The sequence below is a fragment of the Paroedura picta genome, chromosome 3, assembly GCF_049243985.1.
Source record: "Paroedura picta isolate Pp20150507F chromosome 3, Ppicta_v3.0, whole genome shotgun sequence".
Lineage (NCBI taxonomy): Eukaryota > Metazoa > Chordata > Lepidosauria > Squamata > Gekkonidae > Paroedura > Paroedura picta.
Genome location: NC_135371.1, coordinates 167,749,737 through 167,772,072, shown reverse-complemented (window position 1 = coordinate 167,772,072; position 22,336 = coordinate 167,749,737). Strand labels below are relative to the sequence as shown.

At 51.1% G+C, this 22,336-nt stretch overlaps 2 protein-coding genes across 2 annotated transcripts in view; one reads left to right on the top strand and one right to left on the bottom strand.

The window, feature by feature from the left end:
* The window catches only part of ATP13A1 (ATPase 13A1), a 34,426-nt gene extending 18,562 nt beyond the window's left edge, over nucleotides 1-15,864 (bottom strand). The window contains exons 1-13 of the mRNA XM_077329321.1: nucleotides 15,508-15,864; nucleotides 12,025-12,114; nucleotides 10,320-10,510; nucleotides 9,302-9,374; nucleotides 7,643-7,798; nucleotides 6,744-6,813; nucleotides 5,713-5,819; nucleotides 4,759-4,888; nucleotides 4,069-4,124; nucleotides 3,316-3,442; nucleotides 2,431-2,568; nucleotides 1,257-1,377; nucleotides 122-279 (exon numbers count right to left, since the gene is read on the bottom strand). Coding sequence (XP_077185436.1) covers nucleotides 122-279; nucleotides 1,257-1,377; nucleotides 2,431-2,568; nucleotides 3,316-3,442; nucleotides 4,069-4,124; nucleotides 4,759-4,888; nucleotides 5,713-5,819; nucleotides 6,744-6,813; nucleotides 7,643-7,798; nucleotides 9,302-9,374; nucleotides 10,320-10,510; nucleotides 12,025-12,114; nucleotides 15,508-15,807 — 1,717 coding nt within the window. The 5' untranslated portion in view covers nucleotides 15,808-15,864. The remainder of the gene's footprint in view (nucleotides 1-121; nucleotides 280-1,256; nucleotides 1,378-2,430; nucleotides 2,569-3,315; nucleotides 3,443-4,068; nucleotides 4,125-4,758; nucleotides 4,889-5,712; nucleotides 5,820-6,743; nucleotides 6,814-7,642; nucleotides 7,799-9,301; nucleotides 9,375-10,319; nucleotides 10,511-12,024; nucleotides 12,115-15,507) is intronic.
* A 2-nt stretch (nucleotides 15,865-15,866) lies between these two features.
* On the top strand, nucleotides 15,867-21,170 carry CHCHD5 (coiled-coil-helix-coiled-coil-helix domain containing 5). Its single transcript, XM_077329334.1, has 4 exons — nucleotides 15,867-16,108; nucleotides 16,878-17,018; nucleotides 18,205-18,356; nucleotides 20,763-21,170. Exons 1-3 carry the CDS (start codon nucleotides 15,882-15,884, stop codon nucleotides 18,353-18,355), a joined length of 519 nt encoding a protein of 172 aa, XP_077185449.1. The 5' UTR covers nucleotides 15,867-15,881; the 3' UTR covers nucleotide 18,356; nucleotides 20,763-21,170.
* The last annotated feature ends 1,166 nt before the right edge of the window (nucleotides 21,171-22,336 follow it).

Genomic DNA, 22,336 nt, shown 5'->3' with positions numbered 1-22,336 from the left:
TTGTGGGAAATACGACAGAGGACCCCACAGGGCTCCTGGTGCCCCAAAGGAGTTCCATCTCTCACTGGGGTTCACAAGATGCTGATGAAGCGGCAGGATGGAGCGCGGTGCAGAAGCTTACCTTTGGTCAGAGTCCATTCCACAGCGGTCAGCATGGCTTTCTCCAGGGGGTCGCCCACCAGGGTCCCGTCATCCATCTGCATCAGCGAGTGGCAGGTGGCGATGACCCGGTGGGTTTCGACAGGAATGTCAGACACGGGGGTCACATCTTTCCCATCTCTGCGGGAAGGAACAGAGGGCCACATGAACACGGGCCATGGCGGTTAAACTCCGCCCTAATTTAACACCGTATATCGTTGCGGGAGAGGAACCAGAATAAATTGCGAGTAATTTTTAAAAGAAAGGGCGTAGCTCTAGTCCATGTTGCTTTGGGAGGGATATATCCCCCGGAGCTTTTATACAGACCAGACTTTCTCAACCAGGGTTTCCTAAATGAGTTGGAGTTAATTAAATTTTTGTATTTTTAAATGTGTTAAACATTTATTGAGTGAGATGACCATATATGGTCATGTTGACCTCCCCCCTCCCCCCTCCCCCCAAAATGGCCAATGATGGGCCCGGAGGAGGTGGGAAGGGGAGGGGCCCCAAGTGGGCATGTCCACAGCTCTGCTTCCCAACCGTATTCTGCACAGTTGCATCACTTCTGGGGGTTCTCAGAACCTGAAGAATGTTTCTAGGGTTTCTCAAAACAGTAAAAGAAGTTGAGAAAGGCTGTCCTAGTTCGACACTCCACACCCCACTGGCTCTCTAGCCCTTCACTGCTGCAAAACCACACTTGAAAGTATGCGATCAAAACCCAGTGAGATGTTCAAAACCAGAAAAATTGTTAAGTTGTTCTACAGGGGTCAAAATCTCTGTATTGTTTCTTGCTCAAGTCCAGCGGAAACAGAATTATGTGGAATTGGGGCACCTGCTGCATAATTTACAAAGCAATCCTAAGCAAAGTGGGTCGAGACTGGAGTAACTCTGCTTAGGATTGCACTAATAAACATGCTACAGAACTCTGGTTTGGGTGAAATTTGGTTCCTTGATACAGAATCCTAAGTTTTGATAAAGGCAGCCAGAAGGTCCAAAGCACCCCCCTACACACACACACCCCTGTTGATTTCCTGTCCCGAAACAGTTGCAAAGACAGGGACAGCATCTGGCTGAGCCCACCTTCCCTCATAGCCTCCCCTCCTTGCTCCCTGGCCTACCTGAGCCCGGCCACGCCCCTCACCACCAGGCTGTCGCTGGTAAGTGTGCCCGTTTTGTCAAAGCAGCAGATCTGGACCTTGCCTGCAAAAGGGATGCGGAACGGTTCCGTGCAGTAGACGTCTATGAGGAAGCAAAACGGAAAAGTGCTTAAAAAGCAGGCCAGGCCATCCCCTTTCTGTCCCACCCTGTGGTCCCACGGAAACGGACAGCCATCGTTGCCCCTTCCTAACCCCTCTTAACACGCTTAACACGTTTTAAGCAGCAAACTGACCTACCCCCAACAAAGTGGATCCACAAAGATTTGCACTTATTGTAGCTGCCCCCCCCCCCCACATTCAACTCCTTCCTCTCCCAGCAAGACCAATTCTCAAGCACCACAATACTTTGTATCCCTTTCCCTCCAGGGCTTGTTCATTTTGTTCCGTTTTAAGGTCTGGCGAGGCGATGCTCTTTCCCTGGGAAAGGTGGATAGCCCAAAAGGCGTAGTTTCTACGAATTAGATTCGTTCCTTCCTCACTGCTGCCACCTCACTCCCCTTCTACTCCTGCAAGGGGAGCTGCAGGGCCGAATGCAAAAGCACTGGGACTTGGGGCTAGGCAATGATCAACGTCAGGCAGCATTGGATGTTGTGCTGTTTTAGGCCCCTTGTTGCAAAACACTTTAGAGGAGCGGTTCTCAACCTTCCTAATGCCGCTACCCTTTAATACAGTTCCCCCAACCATAAAATTAGACAAGTGTTCTTTCACGTAAATTAAACAAACTGACCTATGGCATGAAGATCCATTGTTCTTCATGAATGTATATAAATTGTTTTTTTCCCCAGGGTTTCTCAGCTCAGTTCTTGTTCCACCATGCCGACCTTGCTCTTTTCCGCTGCTCCAGACAGATGAATGTTGTGTCTCGATCTACCCCGCAAGGCTGTTGTGTGGATGCCCTCCTAGTTCCCCTCCCCTGGGCCAAGCTGCTTGCCCTGCCACGACCCCTGATAGGGTCGTTCAACCCCCAAAAGGGTCCCGACCCCCAGGTTGAGAACCACTGCTTTAGATTAAACTGTCCTGCTTTTCCTTTAAAAAAAAAAGTGAACTGTGCTGAGGAAGAAAGGATGCTTCCCAGATGCAAAAGGCCACCGATTTTGTGCCCTGTGGCTCCAAAGTGCGTAAGCTTGGTACTCACACAATTTGGCAAGAGCAATCAGCGAGGTGTTGACGGCCAAGGAGAGTTCAATGGGGAGTTCGGGAGGGACAACCGAGGTCAAGATTAAAGTGCATTCCAGGAAGAGCTTGTAACGGTTCCTGCTGGGGTCCTTGGTGCCTTGGGAAGAGGAGCAGAGAGACACGAGGTCAGTGGCAAACCGAGGGCAGAAGGCACCTGCCTTCGGAAAGGAGAAAAAGAAGAGCTGCGGGGGGGGGGGGAAGGTTGTACACTGCTTTTTACTATCAGGAGGAGTCTCAAGGGGACAAGGAACCCTCAGGAATGGCACAAGACGCAAATCGGGGGTCTGCAGAACGAAGGGGAGAGGGTGGAAATTACACTGCCCTTCCGGTAGCGAGAATATTTGTCTGGATCCAACCCCATGCCTCCTTTAATGCGGAGTCAGGGTCCCCCTCTGTTTATAGAACACTAGCCCATTCATAGAATCACAGAGTTGCAAGGGACCTCCAAGGTCATCTAGTCCAACCCCCTGCACAATGCAGGAACTCACATCTATCTGCCCACCCTCGGTGACCCCAATTTCATGCCCAAGTGATCCCTCCCCCACCAAAAATCTCCAGAACCCAACGTGGTCCGGAGGGAATTTGCCTCCCATCCCACAGAGGCGATCAGCAATTCCCTGGGCCCCTCCTGCCCACCCACTGACAGTCTGCCAAGTTCATAAAACCAGCATTCCTGTGAGATGCTTAAAAGTAGGAGAACCCTCCACCTCCTGAGGAAGCCTGTTCCACTAAGGAACTGCTCTCAGTGCCAGTTCAACCCCCAGTGCGATTCCTTCTCCTCGGAGGACTCTGCCAGGCTCCAGAAAGGCAAGCCGAGATCTAAATATTTCGAGCGAATAAATACCTTCGATCCACACGTACGACGCAGCTGCAATGGCGAAGACCAGGAGGAAGAGGATGAAGATGAAGGTCTCCAAGTTGTTGGCTGTCACCCGCTTCACGCCGAACAGGATCGTGCGCAGCAGTTTGCCCTGTGGGGTTTAGGACGGGCAGAAATACTGAGAAACAATTTTTATTTGGTTTTTCATGAGTGGCAACTCCCCCCTCCCCCCCCCAAACAACTTGACTGTGTTTGAAGGTTTAAAAAATATTTTTTTATTATTAAATTTACAGGCTGCCCCTGCCTGCAAGCATCAATGTCTGCCTGGGCCCCTCAGTCAGTATTGTCTACTCAGGCTGGCAGCAGCAGTCCAAGATCTCAAGTGGAGGTCTTTCACATCCCCTACTGTCTAGTTCTTTTGAGCTGGAGGTGCCGGGGATTGAACATGGGACCTTCTGCGTACTGAGCAGAGGCTCTTCCACTAAGCCATGGCCCTTCCCAAGACTGACATCAGGTCAACACCCCCTCAAACACATCCAAACAAATCTGGCCACTGTCTCTTGTAAGAGCAGTGCCCTTCCGCCGCATCTTTCAGCAGTGGAATAGGCTGCCTAAGGAGGTGGTGAGCTCCCCCTCACTGGCAGTCTTCAAGCAAAGGTTGGAGACACACTTTTCTTGGATGCTTTAGGATGCTTAGGGCTAATCCTGCGTTGAGCAGGGGGTTGGACTAGATTGCCTGTGTGGCCCCTTCCAACTCTATGATTCTATGATTCTTACCTGGGATGTATTGAAGCCTGTCCTCAGAACGTAAGCCACACAGCCATTATCTACAGCTGGAAAGGAGAGAAAAGGACCAGAGTTAAGCTATACACTGTGAACTAGGATAAGATGTGCATAATGGATCAGGCCAGTCACCCATCCAGTCCACCAGTGGCTTTAAGAACATGAGATAAGCTATGATGGATCAGGCCAAGGGCCCATCCAGTCCAATACTCTGTGTCACACAGTGGCCCAAGCCCAGGTACCATCAGGAGGTACGCCAGTGAGGCCAGAACTCTAGAAGCTCTCCCAGTGTTGCCCCCCAAGCACCAAGAATAATACACCACCCTAGGCAGAGTGCCCCATCTATCTGCTCCAGATGTTTCTCCAATCCTCTCTTGAAGCTGCCTTTGATGGTAGCCGCCAGCACTTCCTGTGGCAGGGAATTCCCCATCTTAATTACTCTTTGGGTGAAGGAGCACTTCCTTTTACCTGTTCTAAGCCTACTGCTCATTAATTTCATCGAGAGCCTACAAGTTCTTGCATTGTATTGCTCTGAGCCGGCTTGCTGAGAGGGCGATCTAAAAATCTAACAAGCTAAACGAACACCTTGAAACAAACACTTTCAAGGACTTCTCAGCCAGCCACCAGAGAGACCATTCGGTGCTTGAAGAGTAACCCCTCCTTGCTCCCGATACGGGTACGTACGTTTCAGGCCCGTGCTGGCCTTCTGCGGTGGGATGTGTTGCACGACTTTTGTTCCGCCAAAAATGACGTGCAGTCGGGAGTCCGCCTGCATGTCCAGGACGTGTTCCGGGTCCAGCTCCTCAATCGGCTCCTGCGGGAGAGCAGGCAGCCAGTCATGAAAGACCTCCATTCTGGTCTACCCATGAGAGAGTTACTTAACATAAGGAGTGTGGAAGTCTGGCGGGGAGGGAGGAGACAAGGATTCCCCGGGTTCAGCCTTAAGCTCAGGGTCCATTTCTCTACCTGTCCCACTAAAGGCATGAAGATTTGGTTTTTATCCCCTGCACATCAGTCCTAGCAATCAGCCCTGACTGCTCCTTAGAAGGCCGGATCCTGAAGATGAAACTCAAATACTTTGGCCACCTTATGAGGGACCCAGTTATCTATTTCCTCTCTTCCTTTAGGATGCTTAGGGCTAATGCTTTAGGATGCTTAGGGCTGATCCTGCGTTGAGCAGGGGGTTGGACTAGATGGCCTGTCTGGCCCCTTCCAACTCTATGATTCTATGATTCTATGATTCCACGTATAACAAGCAAAATAATAGAATGTGGGCAATCATCTCCATTATACCCGCAGAACAGGGACAATGCCTCAAGCAAATGCGAGTTCAGGAAAATCTATCCTGTAAGACCGCCAATGGTCCTTGGAGAAACTACCACCCAAATCCTTGGAGGTCTCCCGTTTCCCCCTCCTCTCACCTCCACCCCGTATCCTCTCCCCCAACCCCCAAGATTAGAAACACGCTGAGCAGGGCCGATCTGATCTCTGCAGCTTATACAGCTCCGGGCACCCAACTGATGCTTAGGGCTAATCCTGCGTAGAGCAGGGGGTTGGACTAGATGGCCTGTCTGGCCCCTTCCAACTCTATGATTCTAACCGAGACTCTCAAGAAAAGGCGGCAAGCACCGGGCAAACCTTCATCTGAGGCACCGACTCTCCGGTCAACATTGCTTCGTCGACAATGCACCTCCCCCGGAGCAGCAGCACGTCGCAGGGCACGAGGTTCTCGTGGGGGGACCGACCTGGAAGAAAGAGTGGCGTCTTCAGGAGAGGGCCCCCCAAAGGCAAGCGGGGAGTTAGTCTGCAAGAAGAACCGGCGTATTTTCCTTGACCCCACCACAACTCAGTTGCTACCTGCTTGTTCTGACTGGGCCAGGACATCCGAAGCTGCCTTCCAATGATTCAGGCCCTTGGTCCATATACCAAGACTGCCGGCAGATCTTCAGTGTCTCAGGCAGAGGTTTTGCACATCACCTGTTGCCGGCCCCCGACCCCAGAGATGCTGGGGGTTGAATCTGGGACCTTCTGCAAGAGGCAGGCTGCTTCCCAAACCATGCCTTCCTTGGCAGCACGATACTGCCTGAATTACGGGCTATGCCAGGGCCTCTTCAAGATATTCATGGGCCTGTGCTGAGCATGCCCGGGACTCCTGAGTGGCACTTCAGCCATGAGCTCAGCTCCTCCTCCTCCAAGGCCTTACCAGAAACATTAAGTGGAACAGATTAAGTTTGGGATTTATTCCCTGGAGACTCAGGGTGGCTTACAGAAAAGTCCAAAACGCATTGTAAAATGAGATGCTGATTTAAGTTCTAAAACTAATTTTAAAAAATGAAATAATTAACTCAATTTGGCTCAGAGCCTGTGGCCGCCTTCTTTTTATGAGGAGCTTTTGGATGATTACTGAACCATGTGTGTGTTGGCTGTCTTTGGCTTCTGTCCTTAGATTATCTAGTTATGAGGAGAGGAGATTTCTTCTGATCCTGGCGGGGTGGTTTAACAGGCCTGAAGCTCAGGGTGACACCTGAGGTTGGCACCTCCCTCACTCTCTGCTGCCTGGCATCCAGACACCCCCAAATCCTTGCAAATCTGTGTCTGGAGACAGGGAATGAGCAAAAGCAGCTTGACAACATTCTCCGTTTCAGGGACAAGGAAGCAGGATCCCGTACCGACAGACACGATGTCCCCGGGAATGATCTCGTCGCTGGAAATTGGTCGCCATTTCCGGTTCCTGTAAACCTGCAACAGGCGGGGGGAGGACGACAGAGGAGAGGCACTTAAGATTACTGCAGAAGGGGACTAGAAAAGGAGTCCATTTTGTCCCTTAATCCCCTCCTACACTGACTCTCCCCAGAGGGCTCCTCAATAGGAACCCTCATCCATTGAAGGGACAGAACGGATGCCAAGTCAGTGCTTCTCTCTGCCATTAATGCCAGCTTCTGTTGACCCCACAGAGTTCACGGCCAGAGATGAACAGAGGGGTTTTGCCATTGCCTGCCTCGGCGTAGCAACCCTGGCCTACCTTGGTGGTCTCCCATCCAAATACTATTATTTTGTACTGGTTTTAATATGCTGCCCCTCCCAGCATGCTGGCTCAGGGTGAGTCACAACACGCATCAAACGTACCTTGTCTATAAAACGGCAGACCCAGGAAGTGGCAGCTACAGGGGTGGCTTGCAAGACCAATAGATCTCAAAGATCAGGGGAAGCAGGAGGGGATAGGGGGTCCCAGCAAGCAGGGAGGACCCTCCCACCTCCAAGGCCCTGGAGCTACAGTTAACAGCAAGTCCAATGGGAGACTAAAGAGCCAAGTAACTACAGAAAGCCTCTCCTTTCAGCTCATAACCGACCCTGTTCCCCTTCTGGCTCTCTTGGCTCACCCTAACACAACCCCTTCCTCCCGGTTAGCCTCACCTCCAACTCCCAGCCCCACCCATCTTTACTGGCTCCTTCCCACTGGGGGGTCAGCAGTTCACTGTTGACAGCGTCGCCCCCAGCAACAGGGCCTTCAAGGTTCTAGAACTCAGGACGACTTTGTCAGGCCAGCTGTGGCAGGAAGCGGGCTTACTTGGATCATGTAGGGTTTGTTGCCCATCTTCCGGATCTCCGACATGTTCCTCATTTGCTGCTGGACGAGGGAGGCTTCGAAAGCCACCAGCATGGAAAGGGTGAAGACGCTGTAATACCAGTATTCGTCCAGGCACCATAACCCGACGCAGAACACCTGCGGGAAGGAAACACAAAGGACTCCAGCATTTGATGCAAAGGTCGGAGGGACCCGAGTTCAAATCTCTGGTCAGTCAGGAAGCTCGGAAATCTCAGCTAAGCCTACGTGCCAGAATTGTTGTGAGAATAAAAGGGAATAAAAGGGAGGAGACCTATATCGCCTTGGGTGCCTTGGAGGAAAGGCAGGGATCTGATCACTTCTCTTGTACAAAACATGCCGTTTCTTTATTTAGTTTATGGTTAGCCCACCACTTAGTTCTTTGTATCTATTTATATTTAAATTTATACTCCGCTTCCCTTCCCCCCCCCCCCCCCCCGAGTGGTCAAGCCAGATTACAACAGTAGGGTAAAATTAAATAAACATATAGATTTATAGACACAAAATAGGAAATTCAGTTAAGTTTTAGAAATTCTAAGAACAGAAAATGAAGAACTAAATGGCCCAAAGCAATCTCTGCCAAGGGGCTCAGAGGGGCACCCCACCTCCATTTTATCCACACGACAGCCCTGTAAAGTAGGTCAGACCATGGGCACCCAAACCCAGGGAACTTCCACGGCAGAGTGGGGACTCCCAAATCCTAGGCAGAATCTGTCACCGCTGCAGCACGCAAGCTCGTAACCGGTCTGCTTGGATAGAAAGAGCACGAACGGGATGGTTTAAGACAGGGGTAGTCAAACTGCGGCCCTCCAGATGTCCATGGACTACAATTCCCAGAAGCCCTTGGACATCTGGAGGGCCGCAGTTTGACTACCCCTGGTTTAAGAGATGAGGGGCAGAATTCCTGCCAGGGGTCATCTGATCCAAGGCTCATGACTGTTACATCCTTTCACTGCTAGGGCTCTTTGTTTTATCAATGAGAACATTTCTTTACAGCAGGCTCTCTCAACCAGGGTTTCGTGAAACCCTGGGGTTTCTTAATGGCCCTGGAACGGTTTCCCGAATGGGTGGGAGCGAATTAATTTTTATCCATTTTTTAAATTTGTTAAACGTTTGTTGGGTGATATGACCGTATATAGTCATGTTGACCTCCCCCCGCTCCCAAAATGCCCAAGGATGATCCTGAAGGGGGTGGGAAGGGGAGGGGCCCCGGGTGGGCGTGTCCACAGCTCTGCTTCCCAACCCTATTCCACACGATCACACCACTTCCGGGGTTTCTGGATGTCTGAGGAAAGTTTCTGGGGTTTCTCAACAGTAAAAAGTTTGAGAAAGGCTGGTTTTACAGGTTTCCTTGCAGTCGACTTCTGCTCCATAAAAGAAGACAAGTGGCAAGATAACTCTGAGCCTCATCTCCCACATATCCTGGGCTTCCCACGCTTTACCTAGAGCAACTGGAAAGTTCAAGGATTTGCTACTTCTTAGCATCTCTGCTGAAGCCATCTGCAAAACGCACATCCCCCTAGGAGCTGGGCAGCTGTGCATGGAGACGGATCACGCGGCTAACAGGCTGTGTGTTTCAGAGACAGGAGAAGTCACGGGAGGTCTTGCGCACCTGCCACTTACCTGGAAAACGAAGAAAGGGGCTGTCGCTCTCTCCTTGAACAGCTCGAGGAACTCCGGAACCACCATTTCTGCCCTAAGTAAAAAGCACAACCCGTTACTTATGCAACTTAATTCTAGATTCAGGTGGGTGGCCGTGTTGGTCTGAAGCAGCAGAACAAAGCTGGAATCTGGTGGCACCTTTTAGAACCACAGCTCTAGCAGGCCTGTGAGTGCCCTGAGGTCGCCCAGCTGGCTGCATGTGGAGGAGTGGGGAATGAAACCCGGCTCTGCAGATTAGATGCCACCACTCTTAACCACTCTTGGGTCTATCCTTCGTTAGCCTTTTATTGATCAATCAAGGTCCCCAAAGAGCCACACCCAGAGTGTGACATTAAGCTGTGTGTCTAGCCAATGGCTTCTCTGCTAACACCTACCAAAAGAACACTTAAATCAGTATTATGTTACAAAGAAGAGTTGGTTTCTGTGCCCCGCTTTTCACCGCCTGAAGGAGTCTCAAAGCGGCTTACTGACCCCCTTCCCTTTCCTCTCCCTGCAACAGACCCCTATGAGGTAGACGACTCTGTGAAAACAGCACTATCAGGACTGTGACGAGCCCACTGTCACTCAGCTGGCTTGACACATAGGAAGGGGTGGGAATCAAACCTGCCTCACCAGATTAGAAGCAGCCTCCCTTAACCACTGCACCATGCTGGCTCTTACAAACACGACAGGCTTCTAACACTGCTTATTAATTAATAAGCTCAGAATACAGGCATTCAAACAGACAGGGCCCTCTCATTGCTGCCAGATTGCTGCAGACCGCCTCCAGCTGTGAGATGCTGCACAGCAGCCCGGCGGTGTGGATTGCTATCTGCAGGGCCTGCTTTCGGGATTCCCCACGGTATCTAACTGGCCCCTATTAGAAACGGGATGCTGAACTAGGAAGACGAATGGCCTGATCCAGCAGAGCTAATTATGTTCAGGTCCTCACCGCTATCGCTGAAGGCAGCAGCCGGAGCCCGTCTCGACCCCCACTTACTTGTTGGTGCCGTATTTCTTCTCCGCCGCCCGGATCTCTTTGTCTTCCTGGTAACCGCGCGCATTCTGGTAATACTGCAGGGGGTGCTCCACGGGGAAAGCCACGGGGAGGAACTTCTTCTTCTCTTTCAGCTCGTAAAAATATTTTATTTTCTGAAATTCAAAGGACAGGACTTCTTGGCCATCTTCCCCCTAGCAGAAAAAAAAGAAAGGATGAAAGTTTAGGTTCCGGTTGGATGGGATAAATTTGGAGACCTCATCCGATCGCTGCCCTGGGAAAGACAATGTCCACCCCCATCTACACTTTGCCCAGCTGATTTATGAGCGGCACACATAAGAGGCCATCTTTCTGCCGCTGTCAGATTTTGAGGGCTCTCTCTCTCTCTCTCTGTTTCTCTGTCTCTGCCTCTCTCTCTCACTGTCTCTCTCTCTCTCTGTGGTTACCAAACCTTGGCTCTCCAAGAGTCCATGGACTACAATTACCATAAGCCCCTGCCAGCATGATGCAAGGCAGGGGCTCATGGTAATTGTAGTTCACTGACAGCTGGAGAGCCACAGTTTGGCCACCTCTGCTCTCAAACGTTTGGTGGTTGGAGCTGCATAGCAGAATGGCAGGCTCTGCATGTGGTTAACATTGTATTTAGTAATGTTTAACTTTTCGGTAATCTTATGTAAAAAATATATATATGATTTTGCCTTGCAAGCACAGAAGCTTTGAGCAGTAGCCCCAATTCTTCTTGTTTCCTGGCTAAAGGGGAACACTGTTTAAACAAACTACATAGGTGACCTGACTCCAGTGGTAACAAGAGGAAGAACTTTTATTTTTAAAAAATCATATTTGTGCAGTTACATTTAACTTATTGTGAGCAGATCAACCTCAGAAAGGTTAACTTGCTACAGGTTCAAGCCCAAGGAAGAGAAAGAAGAAGACAGGTTCTATATAACAGAGGTAGTCAACCTGTGGTCCTCCAGGTGTCCATGGACTACAATTCCCATGAGCCCCTGCCAGCATGGGCTCATGGGAAATGTAGTCCATTGACATCTGGAGGACCACAGGTTGACTACCCCTGCTATATAAGATGAAAGAAGGCGAGAAAGGGCCAAAGAAGTGTACCAGAGAGGGGGGAGGGGAGACAGAAAGAGAGAGAGGGAAAGCCAACGTTTGGCCACCCCTGTTCTAGAGCATGCCCAAACTGAGAACGTCCCAGCAACAGTTCTTTCACAGAGACTTGGATGACTGCTTCCAATTGGCAGGGAGTTATCATGTGGCTATGTTTGGATGCTGTGACACAGTTTACTAATGTAACAGGATTCACTTTTGCTTATATATTCCTACTGTTATGACGGTCAGTTCTTAGTCTGAGGAAGAGTGCTTGCACTTGAAAGCTCACGCCTTGCATAAAACTTTGTTGGTCTTAAAGGTGCCACTGGACTCTGATTTTATTGTGCTTCCAACTGGACAGAAAAGAGTCCCCTCTTATGCTGGGAACAAGCAAGTAGAAGAAAGATGGAAATCATTCTCCCAGCCTCCGTTAAAAACATTACTTCTATTCCAAAAGTCTGTCCAGGTGGCTGAAGGAGTTCCACAGCCAACTCGGCACCTCGGCAAACAAATCAATCATGGGGAAAGAGGGTGATTTTTCGAAGCATCTGAAGGCAGGGTGGAATATAAATCCCCTAATGAATACATGAATCAAGGTGCTTACCTGGTCCCGGTGGAGCGGCACCAGTTCGGCAGAGCCGTTGTTTGGCGTGGGCACCACTTTGGCCAACGTGGCTTTCCTGGGGCTGCGGACCTGAAAGGGAGAGGCAGGCAGAGCTGGGAAAAGGTGGTCTTGAATGTCCGGAAGGAGTGGAACAATATTTAGCAGCGGAAAATTGTACAAAGTGGTAAAAGCCAGGAGAGAGAGGGAGGGAGCATGTTGCACAACTGGTGCTCCTGCGGGCGATGGGAATAGGGAAGCGTTACTTGGTCTGTGAGTCAACCATGCAGAAGCTCACCACCCCGAGACATGGGCTCATAAACTGCCTGATGCTTAATCCCCTGGTGGGGATGGGGGAAAGTGCTCTCAAGTCGCAGACTTATGGTGACCCCTGAGGACAGCCTTTTTCGACCTTTTGACCACAGAGGTACTGCTGTATATTTTTCAGGCTTCAAGGGACCGAGAAGTGATGCCAGCTGGCCACGCCCCCCAGATATGAGAAGAGCCTCAGGCAGGAAAGCCTAGCCCCCCTACTTCACATCCCCTCCAGGTCCATCAACTGGTCACTTTGGGAGGGGGCGGGTCAACCTGCCCAGATAAGGGTTGAATGTTTTTTAATTTAAAAAATCTTTTTCTTCCACAGGGTGGGAGGGCTCTCCCCAGCCACCATTTTAAATTAGGGAAGACCCAGACCGTCGTCTGATGGGACGGACGTCAGAAACTGAATCGCGGGGAGGTTTAACATCGGACGCTCTCCAGTTAGAAGTCGCGCCGTTAGTTTATCTGTTTTGAAATTATCATTTCAATTTTTATTTGTTTTATAAATATGCTGTGCACTGTCCAGAGTTGGATTACTGAGATAGGCAGTATATAATTCGAAGAAACAAACAAGCAAGATCTTCACCTTATCGGGGAGGGGCTGTGGCTCACTGGCAGAGCATCTGCTTGGCCTAAAGGGGGACCCAGGCTCAATCCGCAGCATCTCCAGGTCATTTCAGAGCACCATAAGAGAGCCAATAACAACAGCACAGCACATACAATCAGAACCTACATCTATGGCAACAGATGCAAATCTTGTTTGGGGATGTGAATTTCCACCGACAGAAGTAGGAGCAGGTAAGTACATCCAGGGGACCTACCCAAGGGTTTTAAACCAACAACCAAAACCAAACACGCCCTGTCCGTTCTTGTCCTACAAATCCCTTCGTACTTAAGCCGCCCTTGTTCTCAGCCTCCTCTTTCTCCCACACATTTATTTCATCTAAAGTCTGCCTCTCGCTGAGACTCAACATGGACTGTGCTGTGTAAAGAGAGCCAGCGCGGTGTAGTGGGTAAGAGTGGCAGCTTCTAATCTACTGAGCCGGTTTGATTCCCCACTTCTCTTCCAAATGCAGCCACAGCTGGGTGACCTTGGGCCTGTCACAGTCCTGTTAGCGCTGTTCTCACACAGCAGTCTTGTCAGAGCTCTCTCAGCCCCACCTACCGCACAGGGTGTCTGTTGTGGGGAGAGGAAGGGACGGGGATTGTAAGCCGCTTTGAGACTCCTTTGACTAGTGCAAAGCGGGGTATAAAAAACAACCCTTATTTTCTTAAATCAGTGCGATCAAAAGGAGGCCTCTAACAGGCAACATTCCAGGAATAGGATTGCAGCTGAGTCAGCCAGATGAAACTGGCAAGGCTTAATTTATACAAGGGTTTGGCAGCTGTTGCCCACACCTGAATGCAATTTATGAAATGAAATATTGGGCCCTTGACCACTAAACAAGAGTTCCCATGCAAGGGGAAGGCTTCTACATCAGGGGGCAAGTGGTTTTAGAAGAAGTGCTGGGTTTTTTTACGCCGCTTTTCTCTATCAGGAGTGTCCAAGCAGCCAACAATCGCCTTACCCTTTCTCTTCTCACAACTGACACCCTATGAGGGAGGTGGGGCTGAGAGAGCTCTGAGAGAAACTGCTCTGTGAGAACAGTTTCAAACAAGGCTGTGACTAGGCCAAGGTCATCTAGGTGGCTGTATGTGGAGAAACAGGGAATCAAACCTGGCTCGCGAGATTAGAAGCCGCCACTCTTACCCGTTGTGCCAAGTTGGCTCCCTGGTTTACTGTAGCATAATTTTTTTTTGTGGAAAAGACACAAGCTGCATTCTATGAGGTGCAACACTGTCCCCGGAAGCTTAAGCCACAACAAATGTGTTTTTGGAGACACCCTAAAACTTCCTCCTTGTTTTAACTGTGACAAACAAGCACTGCTATTTATTTATTTATATTTTTATACCGCCCTTCCCTATGGCTCTGGGCGGTTTACATAAAACATTTTTGAACATTCACATAGAACATTATCAAAATCAATATAACAGTATAACAATAACAACTGGAACAATTAGAATGGCACTTCAACAATAACTTGTTGCTACCAATTTGAAGTAAGGAAGGAGTCCCCCAAGTCTGTTAAGGTTGTGAGTGCTGGCTGCCTCAGCCACAAAATACTAAGGGACACCAAGCCTGTCATCCTCCTCCGGAGCAGGCAGCTGCTCCACAGCAAGCCATCCCCGTAGGCAGAAAAATGATGGATGGTCCTGAAATACTTCCTGCTCTTGTAAGATGCAGAACAATCAGTTCTGGCTTTTATTTGTTTAGAAGACGTATGCACTGCCAATCTAGAGACCTGGCAACTTTGGGGAAGAAGGAAGCGGGAACCAGGTAACACGTTGGCATTTTGTTAGATCTGTGCCTTGAAGGTACTCCTGGTCTCTGCCTGCCCTGGAAAGCAACGCTGCTCTACAGCCTAGTGCCTTCTGCCTCTTTTCCCCTTCCCAAAGGCTATTCAGCGTTTCTTCCTGGCCACAATTTCCTTAGCTTCGAAGGTGCTCCTGGACTCCTCCTACCTTAGAGGGGGATTTTGCTCTACAGCCTCACCCCATCTGTCTCTTTTCCCCTTCCCAAAGGCTATTCAGCATCCCCACGGGTAGAAGGGAGATGGGCCAAGCTTCTCCCTGGCCACGGATTTCCTTAGCCTCAAGGTGCTCCGGGATCCCTCCTGCCCTGGGAGGGGACGCTGTTCTACAGCCTTACACCATCTTCCTCTTTTCCCCTTCCCAAGGCTATTCAGCAACACCACGGGCAGAAGGGAGATGAGCCCAGTTTCTTCCTGGCCACCATTTCCTTAGCCTCGAAGGTGCTCCTGGACTCCTCCTACCTTAGAGGGGGATGTTGCTCTACAACCTCACACCACCTGTCTCTTTTCCCCTTCCCAAAGGCTATTCAGCAATACCACAGGCAAAAGGCAGACGAGGCAAGCTTCTCCCTGGCCACGGATTTCCTTAGCCTCAAGGTGCTCCGGGACTCCCGCTGCCCTGGAAGGGGACGCTTCGCAGCAGCCTCGCAGCCCCCCCCCCCCGGCCCTTGGCTTAGCTCTCGAGCAGAAGTGAGGCGCGCCCAGGTCCCCCCGCCGCAGACTGCGGGCCCGGCGGAGACCTCCGGCGGGGACTGACCGAGCAGCAGTAGAGGAAGCAGTGGACGTGGACGCTCCAGAGGCCGGCCAGGGCGGTGAGGAGGTGCAGGGCGGCCAGGGCGGCGAGGGCGAGCAGCGCGGCCTCGGGCACCTCGGCGGGGCCGCCCCACGCCCAGCTCCAGGCGCACGGCCCCCAGCGCCACAGCCACAGCGGGTAGAGCGCGCAGAAGGGCAGCACCGTCCCCCACAGCAGCCGCCACCGACGCCGGTACGGGACCACCGCCTGCACCAGCTCGTCCCCCGGGCCCGGCCCGGCACCGGCCGCCGCCTCCGCCGCCATCCTGCTTCCGGGAGCCCCCGCCGGCCGCGCCGCTTCCGCTTCCGGGGCAGGCGGCGGCGGCGGTCCCGCTGCGCATGCGCATCCCGGCCGAAGCCCGGGCTTCCCCTTCTGGCTCAGAAGAGGCGACGTCGGCCTTCCTGCGCGCATGCGCCCAAGCACAGTGTTTCCCTCGCTTGTCGTGGTCGTCCCGCTCGGCCGCCCGTCACAAGCATGCGCAGAAGGACGGCCCCGGTAGCTCCCCCGGAGCATGCGCGGTGAGGAGAAGGCAGGTGTGCCTCTTCCAAGGGCGAAGACGCGCCATGTAAGTGCCGGCTTAGTCTGACCCTCTGGCCCGCGTTGCCAGCCTCCAGGCGGTGGCTGGAGATCTCCCGGGGTTAAGCCTGATCTCCAGGCGGCAGACATCAGGGTCCGTGGAGAATATGGCCACTTTGCAAGGTGGCAGTATACCCCATTGAAGTCCCTCCCCAGGCTCTACCCCAAAATCTCCAGGTATTTCCCGACCTGGAACTGGCAACCTTACCAGTCGCTAAATGGAGGTGGGGGTTGTGTTCTTTCCTGGCGGTTAACCTGACCCTGGTTTTGAGTGCTCTGCTTAAAAAGAGCTCTGCTGCATCCATGCCAGGATTCCTCTAGCCCAGTATCCTGTCTCCAGCAGTGCTCAGCCAGAGACGTTCAAAAGTGGGGCAGGGAGAAGGGAGCGCTTCCCTGTTGCTTGTCCCCATATCCTTGCCATTCTGGGGTATACTGCTGCTGAATACGGAGGCTCCGCTTCGTTCTCATGGCTGGTAGATTTCTCTTCCAGGACTTTGTTGAATTGCATATTAAATTGTTTATGCTTTCGTCCACTACTTGTACTCTGTGGTAATGCGTGCTCTTAAGTTATGGTTTGTGCAAAGAAGGTGCATTTTTTAAATCTTCTTTGCTAGCTGCCCAGCAATCTGATTGAGTAACTCTTGAGTTCTAACACTTAGGAGGAAGGAGATATTTCCCCTTCTCTGTTATGCATAATTTCTCTCTTCTCTCGCTCGGATCCCTGCCGGCGCTAACACTTGTGTCTCCACCTTCCACAGGGAGGCAGCGCTGCAAGTGACGGCACGGTACTGCCGCAAAGAAATGGAGGAGTACGGCCAGTGCGTGGCCACCAACCCTTCCTCCTGGCAGCAAGATTGTCACCAGCTCAAACTCGACATGGCCAAATGCTCATCTTCTCAGTAAGCCCCCCCCCCTGAACAGTATCAGACTGCACAAAACCTTTTTAAACATTTTATATTAACGTTCCATTTGCACGTAGGCTCATGAGGATTTGCGGCCAGCGAAGTTGTTGTGGCCAAACGCATAGGCCATCTGACGGAGAGGCTGATTCTGTGAAGGTTCAAGGGGGGAGCAGGTTAGAGTGGATGAGCGATAGGGTGGTGAGTATCCTGCACAGTGCAGGGGGTTGGACTAGATGACCCAGGAGCTCCCTTCCAACTCTGATTGTGTGATTCTAAATTCCGTCTAAACCTCCGGAAGAAGTTCCTGACAGTTAGAGCGGTTTCTCAATGGAACAGGCTTCCTCGGGAGGTGGTGGGTTCTCCATCTTTGGAGATTTTTAAACAGAGGCTGGAGAGCCATCTGACAGAGAGGCTGTTTCTGTGAAGGCTCAAGGGGGTGGCAGATTACAGTGGATGAGCAAGAGGGTTGTGAGTGTCCTGCATAGTATGGGGGGTTGGCTAGATGACCTAGGAGTCCCCTTCTGACTCTGTGATTCTTTAAAAGAGGATTAGACTGATTTGTCAGTGGCCCATCAGTAGCTACCAATCAAAGTGACTAAAGGGAACCTCCATGTTAGCAGGCAGTAAACCTCTGAACACCAGTGCCGGATGGAAGGCTTTGGCCTCCATGGCCTGTGCCAGGAGATGATGTCAGGGGAAGCCTCTGTGCCCTGTTCTTGGCTCTCCAGAATAATTGGTTGGCCACTGTGTTAAATAGGATACTGGATTAGATGGACCACTGGTCTGATCCAGCAGGGCTCTTATGCAGGCCTCGGTTTCTTTGCTCTGTTGCTGGCCCTCCAGAAGAACTGGTTGGCCTCTCTGTGAGGCAGGATGCTGGTCTAGATGAACCACAGGTCTGATCCACCAGGGCTAATGTTCTTATGAAGGCCTCGGGCCTCTTTATCCTGCTGTTTGCCGTTCAGTGGAACTGCTTGGCCACTGTGTGAGACCGGAGGCTGGACTGTATGGACCACTGGTCTGATCCAGCAGGGCTCCTCTCATGTTCTCATGAAGAGCTCAGCCTCTCTGCCCTGTGGTTGGCCCACCAGAAGAATTGATTGACCACTGTATGAGACAGGAGGCTTGACTAGATGGACCCCTGGCCTGATCCAGCAGGTCTCTCTTGATGTTTCCACCACAGCCCAATAATTCAGAAGATTCGCCACGACTGCGCGGAACCGTTTGCTGCCTTTGAACAGTGCCTTAAAGAAAACCAGACCTCTGTGATGAACTGCAGCAACCATGTTCAGCAGTTCCTGCATTGTGCGGACCAAGTGAAACTAGTCACATAAGGTTGGTGCCAAAATGCTGATATCTGTGTGTCGCCTGGGGCGGGGCTGTGGCTGTGTGCATATGTCGGTTTGGATCCAGCGATATGGAAACCAAAATGGATTTCCAGTGCAATCCGAAAGAGGTCTACTGAGAATCCTACTGAAGAGTGGGGTTTCCGCCTAGGGAAGTGGTTTAGGATTGCACCATTGGTGTGGCTCTGCTTTTGCAAGCCCTTGTGCAACATCTAGCGCTTTCCTCCCGATATTTTGCAGCACTCAGAACCTGGATGCTGAAGACCTTGCGCAAGTGGAAATGCAAGTGGGGAAACAATCAGTTTTGACTTGGTGCAAGCAGAAACCACAGTCTCGTGTCTTGCGTTTCCTCTTGCTTGAGGACTCTAGCATCAGGCAGATACGGCATGCTCGATCCAACCCATTTTACGAAGCTTAAAAGCTAGCCGTCGTCCGTCTTGGCCACTCCTAGCCGAACTGGAGCTACGTCACGGAATCTTCCCAAACACTCTAAACTTTGGAGGGGGAAGTCTCCGTCACAGAGTGCTGGAGAACCAAATCAACTTCTGAGGGTCACTTTGGGTAGGATGAACCACCGTCTCTTAAAGATGGGAGGAATTGCGTCCTGATGACTGTTGGGGAGAAAGTGGTCGTAAGCAGCACAGGAAGCCAAACCACAAGGATCCAGTAGGAGGGAGGGAGACTCAGGGCACATTAATGAGGGGAGACCTATTCTGACCCATGAGTGGGTAGTAGGGACAGATCTGTGTAATGAAGGTAGAAAGGGGGTGAGAAGAACTGACATTTGAGTTGGGGCTGGGGCATCTGCTTGGCATGCAGAAGGTCCCAAGTTCAGGAGAAGAAGAAGAACAGTTGGCTTTTATACCCCACTTTTCATTCCCCAAAGGAGTCTCCAAGCGGCTTACAATTGCATTTCCCCGCAACAGGCACCCTGTGAAGTTGGTGAGGCTGAGAGAGCTCTAAGAGAAACTGTTCTGTGAGAACGGCTGTGACTAGCCCCAGGTCAGCCAGCTCTCCAGGTGAGAAGCTGCTGCTCTTAACCACGACACCATGCTGGTACAAAGGACCAGGCAGTATTGATAGGCGGATGGTCTGATACAGTGTAAGGTATCTGCACATGACATTCATGTTGTGTATTCCAAATTTTGACTGGTGGTGTTTTAGCCCAGTTAACACGGGACTTCTGCTTTGTATTCCTATGAAAATGACTTGGGGGACAAGGATGGAGTCAGAAATTATATTCTGGGCAGGGCCCGGAAGTTGCCTCCAGCTGTATGAAGCCACCAGATTTGCTGTAGTCTCCTGTTCTTCCCCCGCCTCACCCACCAGAGTGCAGCAGACAGAGAAAGCTAAGAGCGAGTTGCTAACCGTTGAGTTTCATGGACTCCTGTATTGTCTCAGCTTCAGAGGCTTTTGTGTCTTTCTGTGTCATTCATTATGAGCACACCTAGATTTGGCTCCTTAGAGCAGCCTTTTTCAACCTTTGGACCGTGGAGGAACCCCTGCAATGTTTTTCAGGCTTCACAAAACCCAGGAAGTGATGTCACGTCCCTTCAGGGAAGTGGAGGCGGAAGTAAGATGCAGGAGCCAGCCCATCAATCGGCTGGTCATTTCCCATCTCCATTGTAGAGAAAGTGGCTAGGACTGTAAAGCAACAGGGGAAGTGGGCTTCAGGGACATCCAGTGATGTCAGCGGCCATCCGAACTTCTGGTTCGTGGAACTCCTGTGGAGCTCTTGCGAAAGCCTAGGGTTTCCCGGAATCGTGGTTGGGAATCCCTGTCTTGGAGACTAACAGCATGGTTGGGCATAGAAGAACCAATTCTTCTGTTTCTTCTGCTTCTTCTACTTATACTGCTGCTGCTTCTGCTATTTCTTCTTCATCTTCTGCTTCTTCTTCTTTGTCTTCTTTGTCTTCTGCTCCTGCTTCTTCTTTATCTTCGTCTTCTGCTGCTACTGGCTTTCTTGAGTCAAAGCTCCCTTTGTCAGAGACCTGATGGATTTCCACCTCATGGGGCTGAATGCCTTCTATGAAGGTCGTTCCAGTGGGTAGCCAGACCGACCTGCAGTAGAAGAGCTAGATTTGAGTCCACTAGGACTTCAGGGACCAACAAGATACTTGGGGATATGAGCATTCTAAAGTCAAAGCGCCCTTGGTGAGAGACGTCTTGGAGGTTTCTCAGGAGAGACATCTTGGAGGTTTCTTGGGAGGCAACGCATGCTTGTTCCAAGGAGCGAATGACCCCAGAGTCTCCATGGGTAGAAACGGGTTCTTCTCTTGAGACGACAACCCCAGTGCAACAGACTCGGCCTCTGGACTGGAGAAGCAAACACTGTAATGTGTTAGAACCACACAGGACTTTCAGGTGCCCCCGTTTTTCTTTTTTTCCATTTCAGGGCAAAATGGAGCTCTTCTTTGGTGACTGGAGTGCCCATAGGACTGAAGTTCCTACCTGGAATGACAGCAGGAATGCCACATATCCTCAAGATCCTGCCAGAATCAGGAATTCACTGGGCTGCTGCTTGCCCAGTTGGGGCCGTGCTTGACATTAGCGTTTGTTACCAAATTCTAGCCTCCCGTCGATAAGCTGCGTAAGCCGAACAGACGAGACTGTGATATCTTGACTTTATCTACCAGGCTGCACTGCGAGTCTGCAAAGTCTCTTTTTCCTGGATATGGACTTCAACCAGCTACATGGGGTAATAAACCACATCTCGAGATTAAAACAGCATTTCTGCCTCTCCCAACCTAATGGTGCCATCCAGGAGGTGGCAACATAAGTAATAAAGAGATATTTTCACCAATTTCAAAGTGGTCTGGGCTGGGTTTTGCAAGAATGGCCTCTTTGGGCAGGCCTTGAAAAGGATCGGATGTCCCATTCAGAGCAAAATTGGCTCTTTGCTGGTAGAAAATGCAGGCCAGTCCAGTAGGGCAGGGGTAATCAACCTGTGGTCCTCCAGATGTTCGTGGATTACAATTCCCATGAGCCCCTGCCAGCGCTTGCTGGCAGGGGCTCATGGGAATTGTAGTCCACGAACATCTGGAGGATCAGAGGTTGACTACCCCTGCAGTAGGGTTTTTAAGGCCAGAGACATTCAGACCACCCTCTTGGCTTCCTTGGGAGCCTCCCATCTAAGTAATGACTGCCCAGCTTCAAGTATTTAAAAGGCTGCCATGTAGAGGATGGAGCAGAGTTGTTCTCTCTTGCCCCGGAGGGACGGACCAGAACCAATGGAATGAAATTAATGCAAAAGAAATTCTGTCTAAACATCTGAAAGAAGTTCCTGACAGTCAGAGCAGTTCCTCAGTGGAACAGGCTTCCCCGGGAGGTGGTGAGTTCTCCATCTTTGGAAACTTTTAAACAGAGGCTGGAGAGCCATCTGACGGAGAGGCTGATTCTGTGAAGGCTCAAGGGCGTGGCGGGTGACAGTGAATGAGCGATAGGGTTGGGAGTGTCCTGCATAGTGCAGGGGGTTGGACTAGATGACCCAGGAGGTCCCTTCCAACTCCATAATTCTAGGCTGATCTTGCTTAGCTTCCCAGTTCTAATGAGATCGGGTAGCCCTGGCTATCTTTAGAGGGAAACAAAGACACGTGTTCTTCCTTGGGTGTCTTGCTTTGTAGCCACTAGAGGGCATCATGTCCACAGCAAAAACCTTGTTGATTGCAAATTTCAGATGGGTGCTGCATTTGTTGCCAAAGAACCAAAAAGCAAGCTTTGCAGTCTCTTAAGAAGAAGAGGTGGTTTTTATTTCCTGCTTTTCACTGCCCAAAGGAGTCTCAAAGCAGCTTCCAGTCGCCTTCCTTTCCTCTCCCCACAACAGGCACCCTGTGAGGTTGGTGCGGCTGAGAGAGCTCTGAGAGAAACTCCTCTGGGAGAACAGCTTCTAACAAGGCTGTGACTAGGCCAGGGTCATCCAGCTGGCTGCCTGTGGAGGAGCGGGGAATCAGACCCAGTTCTCCAGATTAG

What these genes read in the sequence shown, in the direction of transcription:
- CHCHD5 (XM_077329334.1), top strand. Translation starts at nt 15,882, where the DNA reads ATGCGCATCCCGGCCGAAGCCCGGGCTTCCCCTTCTGGCTCAGAAGAG. An exon ending in CAAGGGCGAAGACGCGCCAT is followed by an intron (nt 16,109 to 16,877) that starts GTAAGTGCCGGC and finishes CACCTTCCACAG; the next exon opens with GGAGGCAGCGCTGCAAGTGA. An exon ending in GCCAAATGCTCATCTTCTCA is followed by an intron (nt 17,019 to 18,204) that starts GTAAGCCCCCCC and finishes TTTCCACCACAG; the next exon opens with CCCAATAATTCAGAAGATTC.